At 48.8% G+C, this 20,177-nt stretch overlaps 1 protein-coding gene across 1 annotated transcript; it reads right to left on the reverse strand.

Annotated features, from left to right (window-relative positions):
* Positions 1–611: 611 nt before the first annotated feature.
* On the reverse strand, positions 612–8,619 carry LOC149366956 (uncharacterized). The gene is made up of 2 exons (XM_089572360.1): positions 8,524–8,619; positions 612–1,487 (listed from the first exon to the last, which is right to left on the reverse strand). The coding sequence occupies exons 1-2, from the start codon at positions 8,617–8,619 to the stop codon at positions 612–614; spliced, it is 972 nt and encodes a 323-aa protein (XP_089428486.1).
* Between the last annotated feature and the right edge of the window lie 11,558 nt (positions 8,620–20,177).

Below are 20,177 nucleotides of genomic sequence, written 5' to 3' on the forward strand. Positions count from 1 at the left end.
TTTAGTACGCTCCAAGTTTCAACGTTCAAGCTCCGCCCTATGGTTTACCTTTCCTATTCTTGGTATGACTGATGCTAGAGATCATCGCATACAAGTCAAGAACGCTAAGGTATCGTGGCTGGACGCGTTATAAGTCACCGCTTTATCCTCGGAAGGCTATAGGACAGATATTTATTGGCGCTGAAGCGGCTAGATCAGACATGCAGCAAAAGCACCCTTCAAAAAAATCCATTTTGCGCGTGCGAAGTGCTCGAAGCATAACCCGCTGAGGCATCTTTATGTAGGCCAGTTAGTAAGACCCGGTGTCTCACGTCTTCCGTAATAGACTACAATTGTTGAGTCCTTGTGATGAAATGTCCGCAGTGATAGCAGTAATACTGAAACATGTTCCTCAGCATCAACTGTCAATAGAGTTGCGGTGATGATTAAAATCCTTTAGCCATTATCTACAGCATTTCATTCCACTGAGTGATTTACCTCACTATAAACGGCTCAGACTGCGCTTTTAATAGACGCTGCGCCATAGTCGACGCCCTTTAAAGCCTTAAAAACCCACTCATTGCTTCTTGTTCCTCAGCAGAAGGTGCCTTGCAGTGGGAACCACGCACAGATTACCCTACTGTCACCCCGTCCAGATGATTTTCACCGACGCTGGCAACTGTCTCACCGGATGCACCCGCAGCTTCGCCGTTCACCGTATAATCTGCAGAACTTTCATGCATCATGTTCTCAACTTCGATGCTAGTTCCGTAGGTGTCTGTTATCCTTGAGCTGTTCTCATATCCTGCGGGCGATCCCTTTTCATCAAAGGCAGACACATTGTCATTGTCTAGTTCTTCGGTACTGCCAGCCTCGCGGGGCTCAGTGACTACCGTTTGAGGCCTCGGAGCTCGGGGTCCTTTGGCAGAATGCAGCGACTTGCTCCGGTCAATGCTTTGTTGGTCAGAGATGACTGTGCGCCTTTCCGTCATCGCCAACTCTCTTAAACCATCTTCACTGCCGCATCTTTGACAGGTCCGAGTTCTCCGAAGAGTTCGATCTTTGAAGTTCCGCCTTCGAGAGGACATCATTCTTTTCAAATTCGGCCGCTTATACTCGGCGCTCACACTCCTTTCAGCAGTCTGGTTGGTCGGACTGCGGTCCTTGCTGAGCTGGGGACCAGAAAAGAAATTCTTGCGATGATGCAGAGCTAGCTTTTGCTTGCTTAGGATTAAGATTGGCTCTTTGCTTTCGGTATTACCACTGCGCCCGTGGCCTCCACTAAAGAATGAGGCCAAGGCCCACCCGACCGCTGCGAACATCAAGGCAAGGACAGCGAGAAAGCAGAGGTTCTGGTTCGTCCGCACGTCTTCGAGACTTTCAGATCCTTGCGGTTTACAGCGACCCCGGCGGAGGAGGACGGCGCCCGCGGCACGGCTCGGGGACATGACCAGAAGCGGTGATCCTCCGCGGACTTGTCCGCCGCATGGTTGGGGTATCGGCGGTATCTGTGTGGAAGCGCAGGCATAAGAACCGCAGTGAATATGTCGCCAACATCCTGCGATTTCGAAAGCTTATTTATTCATACTGCTAGTCTCATATGGAATTGAGGCCGGAGGGCGCAGTTAAGTCAACACGAAAACGGTCTAGTATTATAAGACCATTCAAAAGGTTTGGTTTGGTTTATTGAGGTTTAACGTCCCAAAGCAACTCAGTCTAGTGAAGGACTCCCGAAATTTCAACCACCTGGGGTTCTTTAACGTACATACGATTTCAGCAGCGCGAACACGGTTAGGAAAAGACAGTAGGGGCAGGACAGAGCGCTGAACTATCAACTTTATTTCAAAAATGCCCAAGGCCCCGCTCTTATATACACACGCCACAGAACACGCCCACCTGGGGGATTTATCTAAGCACAACACATTCAGAGCGCGAACGAGTAAATTATCACTTTTTCCCGGGTTATCAAGGATACTACGAGTATGATTGTTAACAAAGAAAAGGCTAAAAACCAGTGAAAGACATGTAAAAATCATGGAACAACAAGGCTGAGGGTGCATGAAGGTCTGAAGAAAACACAAGCATAAAAAAGCTAAAAACACAGGAATGACATTGCTACAACAGGATGGGATAACAAAGCCGAGGAAGCGGAGGTTGTTAGATGAAATTCAAATTCTTTATTTCTGCCTTGTAAACATACAGACAGCGGAGGCGCAGAAAAAGCTGAGAAACAGCTTGACTAAGCCGCAGCCCCCTTTCGCTTGGCAGCAGCTTGACAGCAAGACTTTTAATACAGAAGGTGATAACAAGTATACAATACAAGAGAAAACGAAAGAACATTATACAATATTGACACAATATTCACATTGGGTAGACACAGGTAATGAAAGCAAAGGAGAGAGAGAAAAAAAAACACAAAACAAAAATCCTACATGCTAGCATACAAATCACGCAAAGACCTGTTTGACGAACTGAAAAGGTCAAAATTATTATGTATATACGCGTTTAGCAGGGACGGAAGAGTGAACTGCAGGCGTTCTCTACCCGAGTTTAACCGTGGGGTCGGGACTATCCACGTCTCCGCATGCCTTGTTGTGTAGCTTGCATCTCGGGTATGCAGTTCAGCTAGTTTACGTATGTGGTTTACGTTTCTACGTGTTTCGAGTTTAAACCGGACACTCAAGCGATATTTATACAAGTTGTGTATTTTTAGCACACCACTTTGTAGAAAGAGATCTTTGCTTGGCGAGTCCCAGGGGACATTGTAAACATGACGAAGGAACTTTTTCTGAAAAATGTAGATACGCTGAAGACAGCTAACCGTAGCTGTGCCCCACACTAGATGGCAGTAGTTTAAATAGGAGTAGAAAAGTGAATTGTAGAGGAGTAACTTTACTGTTCTTGGAATGACGTATCTGAGCCGACTTATGACTCCGGTTATTTGAGCCAGTTTCGTGACAATATGGTCCGTGTGGTGTTCCCAAGACATGCTGGAAGAAAAAACTACTCCAAGGCATTTAAATTGTTCAACTATGTCTATACGTCGTGAGTTTAGTTTAATCTCGATGGGGGAAGGAAGTACTTTGTTTTTAGGACGAAATATGACAGCTTTTGTTTTCTTCTCATTTATACGCATGTATCTGGATTCGGACCACTTTTGTAATTCACTCAAGGTGTCATTGCATTCCCGAACAAGGAGATCAAGATCATTTCCAGTAAAAAAGATGCTAGTGTCGTCAGCGTAGATAATAAATTTTGCGGCGGAGTTAATGTTGGAGATATCATTTAGGTACATATTAAAAAGTAATGGTCCCAATATACTACCCTGGGGAACGCCAGAAGTAACAAGTTTTAGTTCAGATGTCACATTGTCTATGCTTACAGCCTGTTTTCTATGCGAAAGATATGATTTCAGGATCATTTGAGCCAGTCCACGAATACCACAACGCTCCAAGTTTTTCAGGAGTACACTGTGGTTTACTAAATCGAATGCCTTCGAGAAGTCCACGAAGACACCAATAACAAAGGCCTTATTTTCAAACTGTGTTAGTATATATTCCTTTTGTTCGAGTAGTGCTAACTCGGCAGATTTATTTTTACAAAACCCAAATTGATTAGGTGACAAAAGGTCATGTTTATCAATAAAATCAGACAACCGTGTATAGAGAACTTTTTCAAAAGCTTTCGAGAATATTGGGAGTATCGATACTGGTCTGTAATTTCCTAAATCATTGCGGTCTCCTTTCTTATACAAAACCGTTACTTTGGCTATTTGCATTTTTTTAGGAAATGTGCCCGTAGTAAAGCATAAGTTAAATATATCTGCAAGAACAGGGGCAATAACTCTTATAACATGCTTGACAGGCCTCACTTGAATGCCGTCAATGTCACAGCTATGGCTGTTATTTAGGCTTTGTACGACTGATATAACCTCCTCTGTCGTAACTGGGTTCAGAAATATTGTGTCCCTATTGTAAGAGCTAAAATAGGTGTTGAAATCACTTGACGGGGTGTTATGGGCAAGAGTGGTAAAAAAGTTGTTGAAGGCATCTGCCAACTCTCTGCCGGATACATCTTTGTTATCAAGCTTTAAAGCCCGCGGGGCAGCCTGTGGTTGCTCACGCCTCAGTAAGAAATTCAACCTTGACCACAACAGATCGTGGCAACCATTTTTAATTTCAAGAAATGTCGCGAAGTATTCCGCACGAGCGAGACGTAGCTTTTTTGTTAATCTATTTCTGTATTTCTTAAAAATGCTTAGGTCATCTGTTGAACGTGTGTTTAAAAAGATTTTGTACAGTTTGTCTTTCATTTTAATTTCTTGGCGCAACTCAGAAGATATCCAAGGTTTGCGAGTTTTACGCTTTATTGCACGCACTTTTAGCGGGAAAGAGGAATGGTAGAGCTGTTTAAATACTCGGAGGAACTCATCGTAAGCCTCATTTGCGTCACTGGTAACGTCAATACTATCCCACTCAACTTGTTCTAGTGAACTGTGAAATGAATTGAGGGTAGCATTGGTTATACTTTGGTACTTCGCTTTCTCCTGTCGGTACTTTACCAGTCTAGTCTTATTTATGCATGCAAACACTGGAAGGTGGTCACTGATCGCACATGATATTACGCCCGACTCAACTATCGGTTGGGAAGTGTTCGTAATCAGCAGATCAAGAAGTGACTCACTTTCTTGTGTTACCCTTGTTGGGTCGTTAATAAGATTAATAAATCCGTTCGAGGCCAAGACTGCGTTAAAGTTTCTAGTAGAGGAGTTATCCTTCAACATATCGATATTAAAATCACCTCCAGCTATTAGAGTGTATTTGTTATCTGTTATAAATGAAAGAAAACAGTCGTAAAATTCCAAAAACCTAACCATATTTCCCTTCGGTGGACGATAGCAAACCGAAAACACGAACCTGCCAGTACAGGCTGATAGCACTTCAAAATCTTCAGTAATAAGACTGTACGAGTCCAACTTGTCGCATTCAATGTCATCTGACACCAGTAAAGCCACTCCACCCCCCCGGAGGCCGGAGCGGTTCAAGTAATAAGTTTTGTAATTGGTCATCCTGAAAACGTCGGAATCATCTGTGCTCCAAGTCTCACTGAGCATGATCAAAGAAAAAGGAAATGAAAATTCGCCAAAGAACTCCTCTAAACACAATATCTTGTTTTTTACAGAGCGTGCGTTCAGGTGAATAGCGTTAAGCGTTGTCAGCGCAACACACGAAGCAGTGCGGTTCAAGTCACTCGGCAGATAATACATCTGCTGCATTTCGATTATGTTTCAAGAAGAAACTCGAAAGATACCATGCTGAGTGCTATAGCCGATCCAAATCGCTCTTTCCCTTCACATGAATGGCACTCATTCCCTCACTTCGCCTAACGAAAACCTTTCCATTGACATACCAAGTGAACTTATAGCCTTTTTCTTTGGCACAGACTTTAGTTGCCTGAAGCAGTTCTCTATTTCGGCGTGTTAAATTTTCTTGCATGAAAATGGGCGGGTCGCTATCTTTTAAGTTCTTATTCTTCAACCAGTTTTCTCTTGTAGCTTGCTTCGCAAAACGCACAATGATGCCTGGCGTCTTATCCAGTTTAGCGGGAAGTCGATGAACAGTTGCTATCTCCGATTCCATCAAGCGAGGCACTCGAAGTTTATCAGCCACGTTATTCAATATGACTGTTAGATCCTCATCCTGCACTTCTTGTATGCCATGCAGTTCCAAGTTCAGCTGCCTGCTTCGGAATTCAAGATCGTGTATCTCCTTTTCAAACTGAGCTTGTGCTGCCTGATTTGAGTCATCCTTTTTCTCAAGCTCCGATATCCTCTTCTTTAGGTCCATGATATCAGCCTCTTGATGGCCGACCTTTTGCTCAAATTCATCAAACTTCGAAGATATGAAGCTAAGAGACTCCTCCATGCTTTCAATTTTTTCTGCCAGGGGCATCAGCCGCTCTAACTTTTGGTTAATTGAGAAGAGCGCAAGTTTGATATCTGTTTCAGAGCCACTACTCTCTTTACTACATGTATTGCTACTTCCTGCACTTCTGCATGATGGGCACTGCCACGCTTTCTTTGTGGCCTCATACTTCGATTTGAAGGTCTTTTCAGTAAGACCAGCACATTTTCCAAAGTGATAGTTGCTCTCGCATTTGGAACATTCCACAAATGGCTCATCCTCAGAGATGATCACATCACACGTGCTACAGGAATCAGACATTGCTTGAAGTGTACAGAAGTACTCGCAAAAGGAATCTCAGTAATGCAAAAAGCATAGCAAATGTCAACAAATGGCAGCAAATGGCAGCAGCAGCAGCAGCAGCAGAAATACTATTAAAATAGATATTATGGAAACATACGCTTACTAACCTGCAAAAGAGCAGTTTTTCAAATGGTGTTCACGGCTTGCTGCCGCTGCTGCCAAGTGACGGGCGGCCGAAGATGCTCCGCTTTTTGTTGGGTCGAGCTGGCTGGGTGCGCATGTGCAGATGACTTCTTGCCAGGAAATCCCTCGTCACTGGGGCGGATCCGTGAAATGTAGAGCCAGAAGTCGACGCAGCGCTTCGAATGCACGTTCGGCGGGGCCTCGAAGTAGACGGCACTGCAAAAGAGCAGTTTTTCAAATGGTGTTCACGGCTTGCTGCCGCTGCTGCCAAGTGACGGGCGGCCGAAGATGCTCCGCTTTTTGTTGGGTCGAGCTGGCTGGGTGCGCATGTGCAGATGACTTCTTGCCAGGAAATCCCTCGTCACTGGGGCGGATCCGTGAAATGTAGAGCCAGAAGTCGATGCAGCGCTTCGAATGCACGTTCGGCGGGGCCTCGAAGTAGACGGCACTGCAAAAGAGCAGTTTTTCAAATGGTGTTCACGGCTTGCTGCCGCTGCTGCCAATGGCTAAAACAACTGCTAAAAAGGATAACTGAGGATGAACGCCAACAACTAACACGGTTAAAACGTCAGACACCATGTAAAGGATGCCACTATAACCGGGTAAAATCAAATAAAACCAGAGAGAAAGGCAACTTCTTTCTCGGACAGAGAGATTGAAGGAGTGCTGACGCAACCTTCCCTAGACTTCCTGATGTAGGCAGCCTCGACAATTTCGCTCGTCAACTGGTTTTTATGCTTTTTTAGCACAGATGTTCCTTTGATGTTCCCACCAACTAGCCCGCCAGATTGTGTTATTCTTTACCGTACACTGACATCGCACAGTACACGGGCCTCTAGAATTTCGCCTCCATCGAAATTCGGCCACCGTGGCAGGGATCGAACCCGCGTCTTTCGGGCCAGCAGCCGAGCACCATAACCAATGAGCCACCGCGGTGGGCACATTCAGAGGGTCAACATGTTAAGACAAAAAACAACAATGGTACGAAGTAAATACAACAAAGCTATCACGTAAGAAATAAAATAATATGTGAAATATGGCTATTGTCGGTAACATAATGCAAAGAATAAAAATATGGAAATTACTGCTACTTTTAGTACACATAGACATTAGGTAAAAAAAAATATTATGAACGTACACTGTAAAGGCACTGACATGGAATATGTAGTTGTTTTTGCAACACTGCATAGGCGAAATAAAACGTTTGAACATGAGAAAAAAACTACATCACCATGGGTATAATAACAGAACAGAAGCAATCGAGAGTTGATACCGCCACATGGTGACAACAGCAATACTAAATTTTGTCAGGGATGACAAAGTGAAGATGTCAATGATGTTTCAAGTAGTAGCACATCTTTGTTTCCATTTAAAAAGAACACAAGAAACAGATGTGAATCAATAGTGCTACAGAGCAGAAAGACTGGCATTAGCCCTAAACGAGTTGTTACTTGCTCTGACATTACTAACGCACAAACGTGAATAAAAGCGGTACTGAACATTTACGCATCTTGGTCCTGTGTCTTGTAAATACCCAGCAGAACCCAACATACCTAAAGCAGGCATTACCTCAGGCACAACGACGATAACATCTTCTTTCCTCATAGCACTGGACGATCGGCCAACACACTAGTGAGCGCAGTTTTCAAGAATGAAAACTTTTCAACTACTTGACTTCGAGTCATTCTGACCATCATCATCAACCTGAATACGCCCACTGGAGGTCAAAGGCCTATCCCATGTCTCTCCAATTATCCCTGTCCTTCGCCAGTTGCGGCCACCGTATCCCCGCAAACTTCTCAATCTCATCCGCCCACCTAACTTTCTGCCGTCCCCTGCTAAGTTTGCCTTCTCTTGGAATCGACTCCGTTACCCCTAAGGACCAGCAGTTATCTTGCCTTCGCATTGCACGCCCTGCCGAAGCCCATTTCTTCCTCTTGATTTCGACTAGGATGTCATTAACCCGCGTTTCTTCTCTCCACCACTCCGCTCGCTTCCGATGTCTTAACGTTACACCTATCTTTTTTCTTTCCATAGCTCGCTGAGTTGTCCTTAACTTAAGCTGAACCCTCAAACCTAATTAATGAGCTGCCACGGCGTTTGTCCGCTCCTCAATCTACTCTCACCGTAACGCGATGTTAACATCTCATATTACCTGCACACACAGTGGAGCTGCTGCTGCTGCTTTGCCGGAAACACGATGAGTAGCGGGGCCGACATCTGGCTGCTTCCTGAATAGAACATTCTGCATGACACTTGTAGTGTTGTGGCAGCAGTATGGTGGCCCGTTTTTCTTCTTCCTTTGTTTCCCGTCTTCCGCTACTTCGCCATACCCCGCACTCTCCTACTTCCAGAATAGCCAAGCTAATATTAATGCTGAATGGGAACATTGAAACGAAATTTTAGGAGAGTAATTAATTTGCGCATTTCTGTTTCAGCGTAACAAGTAAAAAGCATTTTTTTTTCTTTTTTGTTGCGAAAGCGACACTACTGGAGCCCAGCTCGGCTCGTCGCGTATGCTTGTGGCGATGTGGCTACTAAACGATCTTGCGCCGTTGCCTAGCAACTCGAGCTTACACGAGTTACTCGGGTAAGCTCGGGTAAGTTCGGACGAGCGTCGTGCCATCTGCGCGAGAGGTTGCTCGGGAAGAGCAACATGGGTCGCACAAATCCCGGCGGGTGGCTGGGATAGAAACAGCCACCTGCCAGTGCAGTGGCACATCGGTTGACCGCTGCGCCACTGCGCTGGTAGTGGTGCATGAGGACTCGCCGCCATCTATGAATCTTAAGTAGGAATTACCAATTCAGCATACATGGGCATTAACCCACTAAAGATATTGTGCACACCCTAAGGCGGAGTTTAAATGCCCCCTCCAATTGAAGAATGAACGCCTCCTTTCGCAGAACTGCTCGGTTTAACAAAGTTAAGCCCCTATCATTTTTTTTTTTCAGACGTCAGCCCCTTTTGAGGCGGCTACTTCTGCAACACGGACTACAAATATTGCGTTATTCTTGACATAGCACATTTTGGAGACTGTAAGAAAGCTTTTAATACTTTTTTTCTTCATTTTCGTTTGGCAAGCTGTGTTCCTTCAGTTGGAAAGCTTAGAAAGACGCTGAGGACGAATATAAATTGGCCTGTATTGATGCGATACCTAATTTAAATCTCAAAAAGACCACCCTAACCGAGAAGTAGTTTTTATAGCCTATGTATGACCAAAACAGAAAAAGTAGTGAGTGCGTGGAGAGTGCGTGGAGTCCGCGCCTAGTAATTTATGCATCGTCCAGATCGCCGCTTGTTCACAGCACAGCTCCTTTCAATCTGTATTGTGTCGTCGCTAGGCAAGTATTAAAAGCTGCATTCGATTCAGCCGTGGTTCTCTGCACCGCCGTCCGCGATTGATTTTGGTGCAGTCGTTCTCTGTTGCTTATTCTCAAAAATATTGATGTAGGTAGTCGTGGCTTCATAGTAGGAAGAACAGTTATTGCAGAAAAGAGTCACTTATTTGCCATCGCACGACCTATAGCGTTCCTTTTAATTGTAGGCACAGTTCACCAAATTAAACATACCTTTTCACATCAGCCTACTTTTTCATACTTTTTATTGTCCTCAAATGGTCATAAACTATCACGAAAATAAAAAGTGTTTTTATTTTAAAGCGACTTTGCGGCCGGGCGCAGGTTCACATGCGTGGTGTAGAAGTTTTTACAAATGCCATTCGTTCGCATTTGCTGAATTTGTTGTAGATCGGAAGTTTTTGTGTTGTTTTATATTATGTGATAAATATAACCGCGGTCCTTCGTACTAGTTTTTTTTTTTGTGAGAGACTAAATGTTCATGAGTTTTTTTGTGTGTGCACTCGTATTTTTATGTAGATATTACAGTGAGAAAAAAAAACCAACCCTTCGTCTTTATATTAAAGCAAAAAAATTACTAAGATACCGTTTGGATCCAGGCTCTCTCTCTTTTTGCTCTCTTTTTTTTACGGTGGCATATAACACCCCCGAAAAATATTTATGGCTACGCCATTGCTGTACACTACCCCATACCTGCAACTATCAAACACGACATAAATGCTTTCGATGCCTTGATCCGCAAGGCATTCAAGATAACACTTCAGCACACCCACAGACATTACTAGGCCTGGGCCTCCACAACACGATCGGAGAACTGGTGGAGGCCCACCGACAGGCCCAACACATCAGGCTCATACAAATCTTCACAGGCCGCTATATCCTGGAGTCCCTCGGAATCAGAATTTAAATTTTGTTTTCCACGAAAGGAAATGACCTAGTATCTGTCTCACATATCTCGGTGGACACCCGAACCGCGCCGTAATGAAAGGAATAAAGGTGGGAGGAAAGAAGAAAGAGAGAAAAGAGGTGCCGTAGTGGAGGGCTCCGGAATAATTTCGACCACCTGGGGATCTTTAACGTGCGCTGACATCGAACAGCACACGGGCGCCTTTGTGTTTCGCCTCCATCTAAGGGCGGCCTCCGCTGTCAGGTTTGAGGCGAGTTCAACAAAAATGGTGCGGTTCAGCTACTGCTGAACCTGGCTACAGATCGAAAGCTATGGCATGTGTATCAACTATAAGCGGCTTGGCGTCTCTAACGTTGAATGCGTTCCGGACACTGGATAGACAGCGCATCTAGCCTGCCACCCTGGCAGGTGGCAGTTAATGGTTGATCGCGAGAGTTTGCTCACCCAATGAACGCTGCGGCCCATTGCAGCAGTGCCGCGTGTCCGACACATCGTTGTCAGCGCTAACGCATGCAGCCCACATCTCTCTCTCGTCACCCCACGTACAGCCCCCGTCAAAAGTATACAGCCCAAGGGGTTTGCTTATGAGGTCCGCAGCATGCCTCGTTATGCATCCTCAGCGACTGTAATCCATCTAAAGAGGAATGAATAGCTTCGCGTCCTCTGTCCTCACAACCTTTGGACTGCTAGATGTGGCAGAGAGCCCCGCTAAACAGCTTAGAAGCAAACTCCTAGGGCTGTATATTTTTGACGGGGACTGTACCTATTAGACCGATTCAAGCGTCCACTGACCCAGGGAGCGTTATGCGACTTCCTTTCCTTAAAATCATCGCGGAGTAAAACGGTTTCAACGCCACCGCCAATGAACGCCGACGGCCTATGGCTTCAGTGTCGCGTTTCTGCCACAACGTTGTCAGAGCAGTGCAGAGGGGGCAAACCCTGCCTCCCCTTACGTGACACGAGGCAACCCTTAGGGGGTTGCCCTTAAAGGGAAAAGGACAGTCCTTGCAGGGATTTTCGCTTCAAGGCGTCGGTAATTATCCGGAGCTGGTCAGCAGCAGCGGAGCTGGCCAGAACTCTCCCAGTATGACTCCACCGTGGTTGGGGATGAAGGGTGTGGGAAGGTGGGGTATGTGAGAAGGATATGAATAAAGTCTCCAGTTTTGCCGTTAACCAAGTTAAGCCTCAGCCATTTTTTGAGCAACGTTCGCTCTGGCGGACGCAGTTGTTGCTGCGACGCGCGTCTTTTCTTTCCTTTTTCTCTTTCCTCTGATCTTTCAACTCTCCTCTGTCTGCACGTGGCAGCGGTGGTGGCTCGGCTCGAGCCAGTAGGCAGGCCCGTGCAATTTCCTTTTCATCCTTCTCTCAGTCACAACAACAAGAACAGAGCCTAATGGGGGAAAGTAACTGATCGGGGTTGCGGGCATGAAGAAGAATCTTTGCCTCTCCCGTAACCGAGAGCAGAGTAAGCATGAAATGTTTACGGGCATAATACATTGGTTGTATATGGTACTAGTCAAAATCTTGAAATGGGCCAAGTGTTCAACTCAACTCAACACACCACACCACACATACTGTGCACTGCTTCATGTAGGCGCAATCGTTTCCTGTGAGTGTCTGGGGAATCTCTTCCGCCCTGCCTCGTCAGCTGTATCCGGATTCTGTTTGCCTTTCATCTTTGTAAAAGGTGTGGGCCTGCCAGTACAATGCACATATAGCCGTTACAAGTCTGTCAACTAGGGAGGGCTGGGAGGCGGCCCTGTCCAGCTCGGACCCAGAGGCCCAGCGCTGCCAGGCAGTCCACGGAACACCACCACCCGTTCGGTGCGATGCCCTGCCCTTTGAACGCAAGGCTTTTTAAGGAAAGGAAATGGCGCAGTAATTCTCTGTCATCTCGGTGGACACCCGAACCGCACCGCACAGGAAGGGAGGCAAGGTTTTTTGAGGAAAGGAATTGGCGCAGTAATTCTCTGTCATGTCGGTGGGCACCCGAACCTCACTGTAAAGAAGGGAGGAACGCCACCACCCGTTCGGTGCGAAGCTACCGGCGCCCCATCTCTCTCACCTCATGTGTGGGCAAACTAATGGAGACGATGATGTGGGATCGGTTATCTACATATCTTGAACACAAACATGTCTTTGCGAGCACCATGTTCGGGTTCCGCCCACACAGATCCGCACAGAATGTCCTCCTGCAACTCAATCGGGAAGTCCTTGACCCCCTCGAATGCCCCCCTAATGACCGGGCAGTACTCGCCTTGAATCTTAAAGGGGCATTTGACAATGTAACACATGAGATCCTACTCACTAACCTAAGTCACACCGACTGTGGCCGCAACACATTCCGATACATAAGCCAATTTTTAATGGATCGTCAATCCTACATTCGAATTCAAGATAGAGAGCATGGTCCTTACCTACTCGGCACGCCGCGAACCCCTCAAGGCGCGGTACTTTTCCCGCTGCTCTTCAATCTGGCCATGATGCACCTGCCGGCGAGCTGAGTGGTGTCGCCGGCGTGCAGCACGCCCTGTACGCCAATGACATCACTCTGTGGGCCACGCAGGGCAGCACAGGGGACATTGAAACCAGCCTGCAAACAGCGGCGACGATAGTAGACCGCTACGCCCGCCGCTGCGGTCTTCAATGTTCCCCTCAAAAATCGGAATTTGTGCACCTCCGCCCCTCACAGACGTGCACTACTAAAATATCTCTTTCTCTTGAAAGTGGTCCCATACACGAAAGTGATGAGATACGGGTACTCGGACTCTACATCCACAAACACAGGCGGCCAGACACTACATTGGCCAAACTCCGTAAGGTGGGGGACCAGGTGGGCCGCATGGTCCGCCGGGTTTCCAACAAACTTGGAGGGTTACGAAGTAAGGATGCCTTGCGGCTGGCAAACGCCTTCGTAACTAGTCGAATTCTCTATTCGAGTCTTTATCTCCACCTACGGAAACAAGAGGAGGACGCCCTTGAGGTCATCCTTCGCAAAATTGTTAAACGTGCCCTTGACCTCCCCATCACTACTTCAAAACAGCCGGCTTATGGCCCTTGGGGTGGTGAATACTTTCCGGGAGCTCCGGGAGGCGCACCTTACAAACCAGTACACGCGCTTGTCGCTAACGGAGTCGGGTCGCCGCCTTCTTGCTCGACTCCATATCCAACACACCCCTCCAATGGAAGACAGGTTTCACATCCCGGAACTGTGGAGACGTGCCCTCCACGTGCGGCCTCTTCCAGCAAACATGTTACATGAAGACCATAATGGTCGGCGTCTGGCACGAGCGGAAGCGCTAGCCCGATATTATGGCAACAAAACAGGTGCATACTACGTGGACGCCTCCGGCCCTCACCACGGGGGATGGTACACGGCCGCGGTAGTTCACAACAGCAACAGAGTTAACGGCCTCACTTTCAGAGCCCGCAGTGCAACACAAGCAGAAGAGGTCGCGATTGCTCTCGCGGCCTCACATTCCAATTCGGTTTGGTTTGGTTTGGTTTATGGGGTTTAACGTCCCAGAGCGACTAAGGCTATGAGAGACGCCGTAGTGGAGGGCTCCGGAAATTTCGACCACCTGGGGTTCTTTAACGTGCACTGACATCGCACAACACACGGGCCTCGAATTTCTCCTCCAAAGAAATTCAACCGCCGCGGCCGGGATCGAACCCGCGTCTTTCGGGACAGCAGCCGAGCACCATAGCCACTGAGCCACCGCGGCGGCACATTCCAATTCAAAAAAAAAATACATAATCACCGACTCGCGAGGGGCCTGTCGGAACGTCGAACAAGGCTGCACTCCCTTCCTAGCCTATCGAATATACCAAAATTCAATACGGGATACGGACCCCGCACACCGTTACCTCATATGGGCCAATGCTCATCAGGGGTTGGCAGGTAACGAGGCAGCAGACGCAGCCGCCCGCACGCTCTCTCACCAGGCTGTTTTCTCCTCCCCACCTGATCAGGTACCCGATTTTAATCCGGTCGATACGTTCAAAAGTATCGCAACCCACTATCAAGATAGCCATCGCCTTTACCCCTATGTAAAGGCCTCAAGAAAGCGGATGAGCGGCTCCTTCTCCGCCTCTTCACCAATACAATGCTGTGCCCGGCAGCCCTAAAACATTTCGACCCCTCCTTTAGCGGCAACTGCCCGCACTGTAGTGCGGTGTCTTCGGACACCTATCACATGGTGCGGGCCTGCCCCTCCAACCCGGCCATTCCCCCCATCCCCAACCCAACCCGGGAGGACTGGGAGGCGACCCTGCTCGGCTGCCACGACTTACAGGCCCAACATGCCTTAGTCGGGCACGCCCGGACGGCAACTACCGCCACTGGGGTCCCAAACTAGGGACCTCCACCTAGTGTTTGTAGGGATCGGTCCCTTACGGGCTGATCCAAACACCTCCTGTCCGTTCTAAATAAATGTTTTCACCACCACCGCTTGTATGCCGGTCCTGTAGGAGGGCTTAGAGAGTCTCGTTAAATCTCGTACGGTGCCCGGATGTTCTCGTTTCAGTGCCCGGATGAGTGGAATTCAGTGCCCGGATGTTGGCTCTGGGTCTCGGCGTGACGTCACCACACTGCTGACAACGGAAGCTAAAAGCATTTCATGCTTATTAGGGTAGGGAGCAGTACGGGTCTGGAGTCGGCGCCAGTGGGAGGCCTGGGTTAGGGTTAGAGAGGGAGCCAGCGGTGCGTAAACTAGTCGGATATCTCGGTAGTTGGTAAGGATATCTCTGAAGGTAAGCAGACGCTCCCGGGATGGCGGAGGGAGTCCAACTCCAGCCCGGCAAGTGAGACCTCGGGCGAGGAAGTGCACCTCCTCGTTACCAGGGAGGCCTGCGTGTGCGGGGGTCCACATAAGGGTTTCAGGGTGGGTGGGGTGCCAGAAGCGTAGAAGCCAAGCCGCGGTGCGGTATATCAGGCCTTTAGCGAAATTGGATCGGGCGGATTTTGATTCGGAGAGGATTTTGGTGGCAGAGGTAGAGATGAGGGCGAGCGCAATGGCTACTTCCTCTCTAATTTCTGATGAGTCTGTGGTGATGGAGCCTGATGCTAGTAATCGGGCCTGATTGTTAGCGACGGCGAGGACCATGCGGGAGCCCGACGAGTACGCTGCCACGTCCACGTAGGCTACCTCTGAATTGTCGCCGTACAGTTTGTGCAGGGCTTTGTTGCGAGCTGCCCTGCGTTCTCCGTCGTGCTTAGGGATGCGATAGATGATGAGATGGGAGCGTAGGTCTGGAGGTTGGGGGGCCTCCTCGGTAGGATGGGTGATCAGGGTCTGAAGGGACCTAGAGAACCACAAGACCTGGGAGGACTGGGAGACCCTGCTGGGCTCGGAGTTCCAGGCCGTGCAGACCATCGCCACCGGCCGGGCTGCCAGTGTTATGGACCTTAGGAACATAAACACTTGAGTGCAGTGGGGTCGTGCGGGGACCCTGGGGCGTGCCCCGAATGCCTGTGTAAATTTTTTTCTCTCTCTCTCTCTCCACTGTTCCAAGAGGGTAGTGATACGCCTTTCCTTTGATTTCCCAGCTCCCGGTCCATTGGTTTCGTAGCTTAAAGCGCGACTGAGGTGGTGGTGGTGGTGAAAACATTTATTACGAATGAGCAGGAGGTATGTTTGGATCAGCCCGTAAGGGACCGATCCTTACAAACACTAGGTGGAGGTCCCTAGTATGGGACCCCAGTGGCGGTTGCCGCCGCCCGGGCGCGCCCGACTAAGGCTTGTTGGGCCTGTAAGTCGTGGCAGCCGAGCAGGGTCGCCTTCCAGTCCTCCCGGGTTGGGTTGGGGATGGGGGGAATAGCGGGGTTGGAGGGGCAGGCCCACACCATGTGATAGGTGTCAGAAGACACTGCACTACAGTGTGGGCAGCTGCCGCTAAAGGAGGGGTCAAAATGTTTTAGCGCTGCCGGGCACAGCAATGTATTGGTGAGAAGGCGGAGAAGGAGCCGCTCATCCGCCTTCTTCAGGCCTTTACATGGGCTAGGGTAAAGGCGATGACAATTTTGATAATATGTTGTAATATCTTTGTATGTATAGACCGGATTAAAATCGGGTTCCTGATCGGTCGAGGAGGAGAAAACAGCCCGGTGAGAGAGCGCGCGGGCGGCTGCGTCTGCTGCCTCGTTTCCTGCCAACCCCTGATGAGCAGGGGCCCATATGAGGTAACGGTGTGCGGGGTCCGACTGAGGTGACCACTGTCCCAGGGGGCCAGTTGCGCGAATCTCCTTTGCTTTCGAAGCTCAAGGTCATCTGAATGTCAAATTTTCATGTTCCGCTTGCACTGATGCCCGATGTCCCGCTTTCTGTACGAAAAGAAAATTTTGAGCCCTTCGTGGTGGGCAGTTCTTTTCAAAACAGTTCGAGAAAGAATTGCGATAAATATAACACACGCAAAGAGGTTTATTGTGTACCGTCAGAGCGTTCCCCCCCCCCCCCCCACTTGGAAGGGGTTGATACAAAAGCACTGATAAAAAATTACCGACGATTACGTTACTTCCTAATGCGAAATTTGAGCGCAGCAAATAAGCTGTTTCACCTTTTCGATAGATTGAGGCAAATAAATCGAGCAACACATGTATGCGCTATCACAGAATTTTTTTTTTAGCAGACGGAGGACTTCCATCGGTCGTCTCGCTCATGGCTCAGAAAGAACTGGCAGATACTTTCGCAGTGGCGAACGGCAGCGGCAATTTCGGCTCGGGCGGTGCACATATAAAGATCCGCCGCCACCGATCTGGCTCTCTGATTGCCACCGCACAGGGCGAACGGCAGCGGCAATTTCTGCTCGGGTGGTGCACATATACAGATCCGCCGCCATTGATCTGGCTCTCTGATTGCCACCGCACAGGGGTTGCATTGGAGGAGGAGCGAAGAAATGAATTAAGTTCGAGCCGGCGCTTTGACAACCGGAGACTCGCAGGAAGAGGGGGGAGGGGGGCGGCGTGTACACCCAGCGGCAAACGATGGGGGCAGAAGCGCGCGCAGCAAGCGGACAACACGATAAAGGGAGGAGGGAAGAGATAGCAGCTTCTGACTGATGCCGCTGACGCCGATAGTGAGTCAACCCCAGCTGCGGATGAAAGGGGGGCGGAGCTGGTTACGAGGCCGACGCCGACGACAACGCCGACGACGACGACGACGCGAAACCCAGGAACGGATGCCAAAGAGCTGCGCTCTAAAACTGCAAGACACAGATAGGTACTGCAGATACACAAATCTGGCCTATACACTATACACAATACACTACATATGGCCTATACACAATATGCACGGTAGCACCCAAAGGCTAACAACAACGCAAAGCTGCTAAAAACAAAACAAAAAAATGGAATGCAGCACTCAAAGGCGCAGTTCATACGTCCTGACACAAACTTCTACAAACTAACACATCAAGAAAAGTGCAATTGCTTCACGATGTTGCGTGTCATCCTTATACAACACCACACCAGTGGGAGAATTACAGGTCAATGAATGAGAAGAGAAGTTCGACTTAGAGAAAAGCAGTAAAGGAACACACGCTTGTGCCGCAGTGAAGACTACGAAAATGCACGTTTCCTCGGAATACACCCAGGATCAGCAGAGCACTTTAATGCTGTCACGAAGGCAGCAGAATTACGCGCAGTCTTGTTAGTTAATCCGCAAAGAAAGCGCTATTGAAGCTCTTAGCGCACCATGTAGCAGATGGTCATCAAAAAAAAATTGGCTGTGAATTAGCTAAGGTTAAGCCTGGATATCTCGAAGCGAAAAGCTGCGGCAAGGCGGAGGAGGAGCCGCGCGTGTAGTGAATACGGTGCTGTCTTAGAAGGTTGCTTTAGAGACATGTACTGTGGTGTGCATTCCTTTCGGGTGTACACCAAGATATGAGAGACAGGCATTTCCTTTCCTTAACAAAATTTTTCATTTCATTTCACTTGACTTAAGGCCCTTACGGCGCGGTTCAAGGTATCCACCGAGATATGAGAGAGACAGGCGTCGTTTTCTTTACTTAAAACCAATTTTCTTTTCGTTTTCCTTCTCTTACGGCGTGGTTCGGGTATCCACCGTGACGTCACGCAGTTCGCGCATGCGCACCTGTGGCTTTTTCTGACGACGGGGCCCACGCCAGCCTCAGTGTTGACTAGCCTAGTGAAGCTTTTCGCTTCAAAAGCGTTGACCAGTGGACGGTCCTTTCGGACGCGTAGGGCGACGTTCCTACTATTGCGGGATTTTGCGAGTTTGTTTTTGTTGCGAAGATTGGCCGCTAGGGGGCCGTGTAGTACAGACGCACCCCACATCGGCTCCGCACAAAGACAGCGGAATTCGCCAATCGCCAGCATCATCAGCCAAAATTTCACCACCCACGGATCTGCGAATGTGAGCGCTGCACGCCATCAATTTTTGGCCTGCCTACGCCATTTTTCGGGCACCCACGGCCCTTTCTTCTCTGTGACCTCTCCGCCTGAGCGAGGCCTCGCTCCGCTGGGAGCTAGGCCTACTCCGACGGACGCTTCCGCCACCAACGCCATTATGGAGGTGCAGGTGCAGGGAGAGGTTCTTAAGCCAACGACTACGACCCAAGGGACTGGACGCACATTCTTAGTGTGCCTGCCCGCTCCAAGGACGTCCTTTCAACAACCTGACGCCAGGAGGGCGCAGCCTCTGCTACCGGTACCCCCAAGTCTCCATGCGGCCCCATACGTCCACCGCACTACACAGGACAAGCAAATCCAACACTCGACACCGACATCACGGAGACGGAAGTCAGAGCGGCCCTCCTGACTCTCCGCGCCAACTCCGCACCTGGTGCAGACCAAATCACAAACTCCATGCTCCGTAATCTGGATGATCAATCGATCACCCACATTACGAAATACTTCAACCAGTGCTTGGAGGGAGGGTAACCTCCCGCAGTCCTGGCGCCACGCGAAGGTAATATTCATACCTAAACCCAACAAACCACTTACACTTCAAAACCTTCGCCCTATTTCGCTAACATCATGCCTTGGGAAGCTCTTAGAGCATGTTGTGTTAGCGAGGCTCACAAGTCACATGGCGGACAACAATCTTTACCCGCATAGCATGGTAGGATTTCGCCCCCATCTATCCGCACAGGACGCTATGCTGCAACTGTCACACGACATTTTCGACCCGCTTCTTCCGGGTCACACCAAGGCAGTCTTAGCTTTGGATCTCTCCAAAGCTTTTGATCGCATTGAACATCAGGCGATCATGACTGCTCTATCCCCCTTGAATGTGGGTGTGCGCACGTATGCCTACATTCAAGCATTCCTCACTGACCACACAGCTGCGATACACTTCGGCCCTCTGTCTTCCCCCTCCTACACGCTTCAGAGTATCGGAACCCCTCAAGGGTCCGTCCTTTCCCCCTTTCTCTTTAACATTACCCTCATCCCCCTCGCCCGAAAATTGGCCACTATTCCCCACCTGAAGCACACTCTTTATGCCGACGATATCACCCTGTGGACCACTCACGGCAGTGACGGAGACATAGAGAACACCTTACAGGAAGCAGCCACCCTCACCCAA

Source organism: Amblyomma mixtum, chromosome 1 (genome assembly GCF_055824585.1).
Source record: "Amblyomma mixtum isolate Tamu chromosome 1, ASM5582458v1, whole genome shotgun sequence".
Taxonomy (NCBI): domain Eukaryota; kingdom Metazoa; phylum Arthropoda; class Arachnida; order Ixodida; family Ixodidae; genus Amblyomma; species Amblyomma mixtum.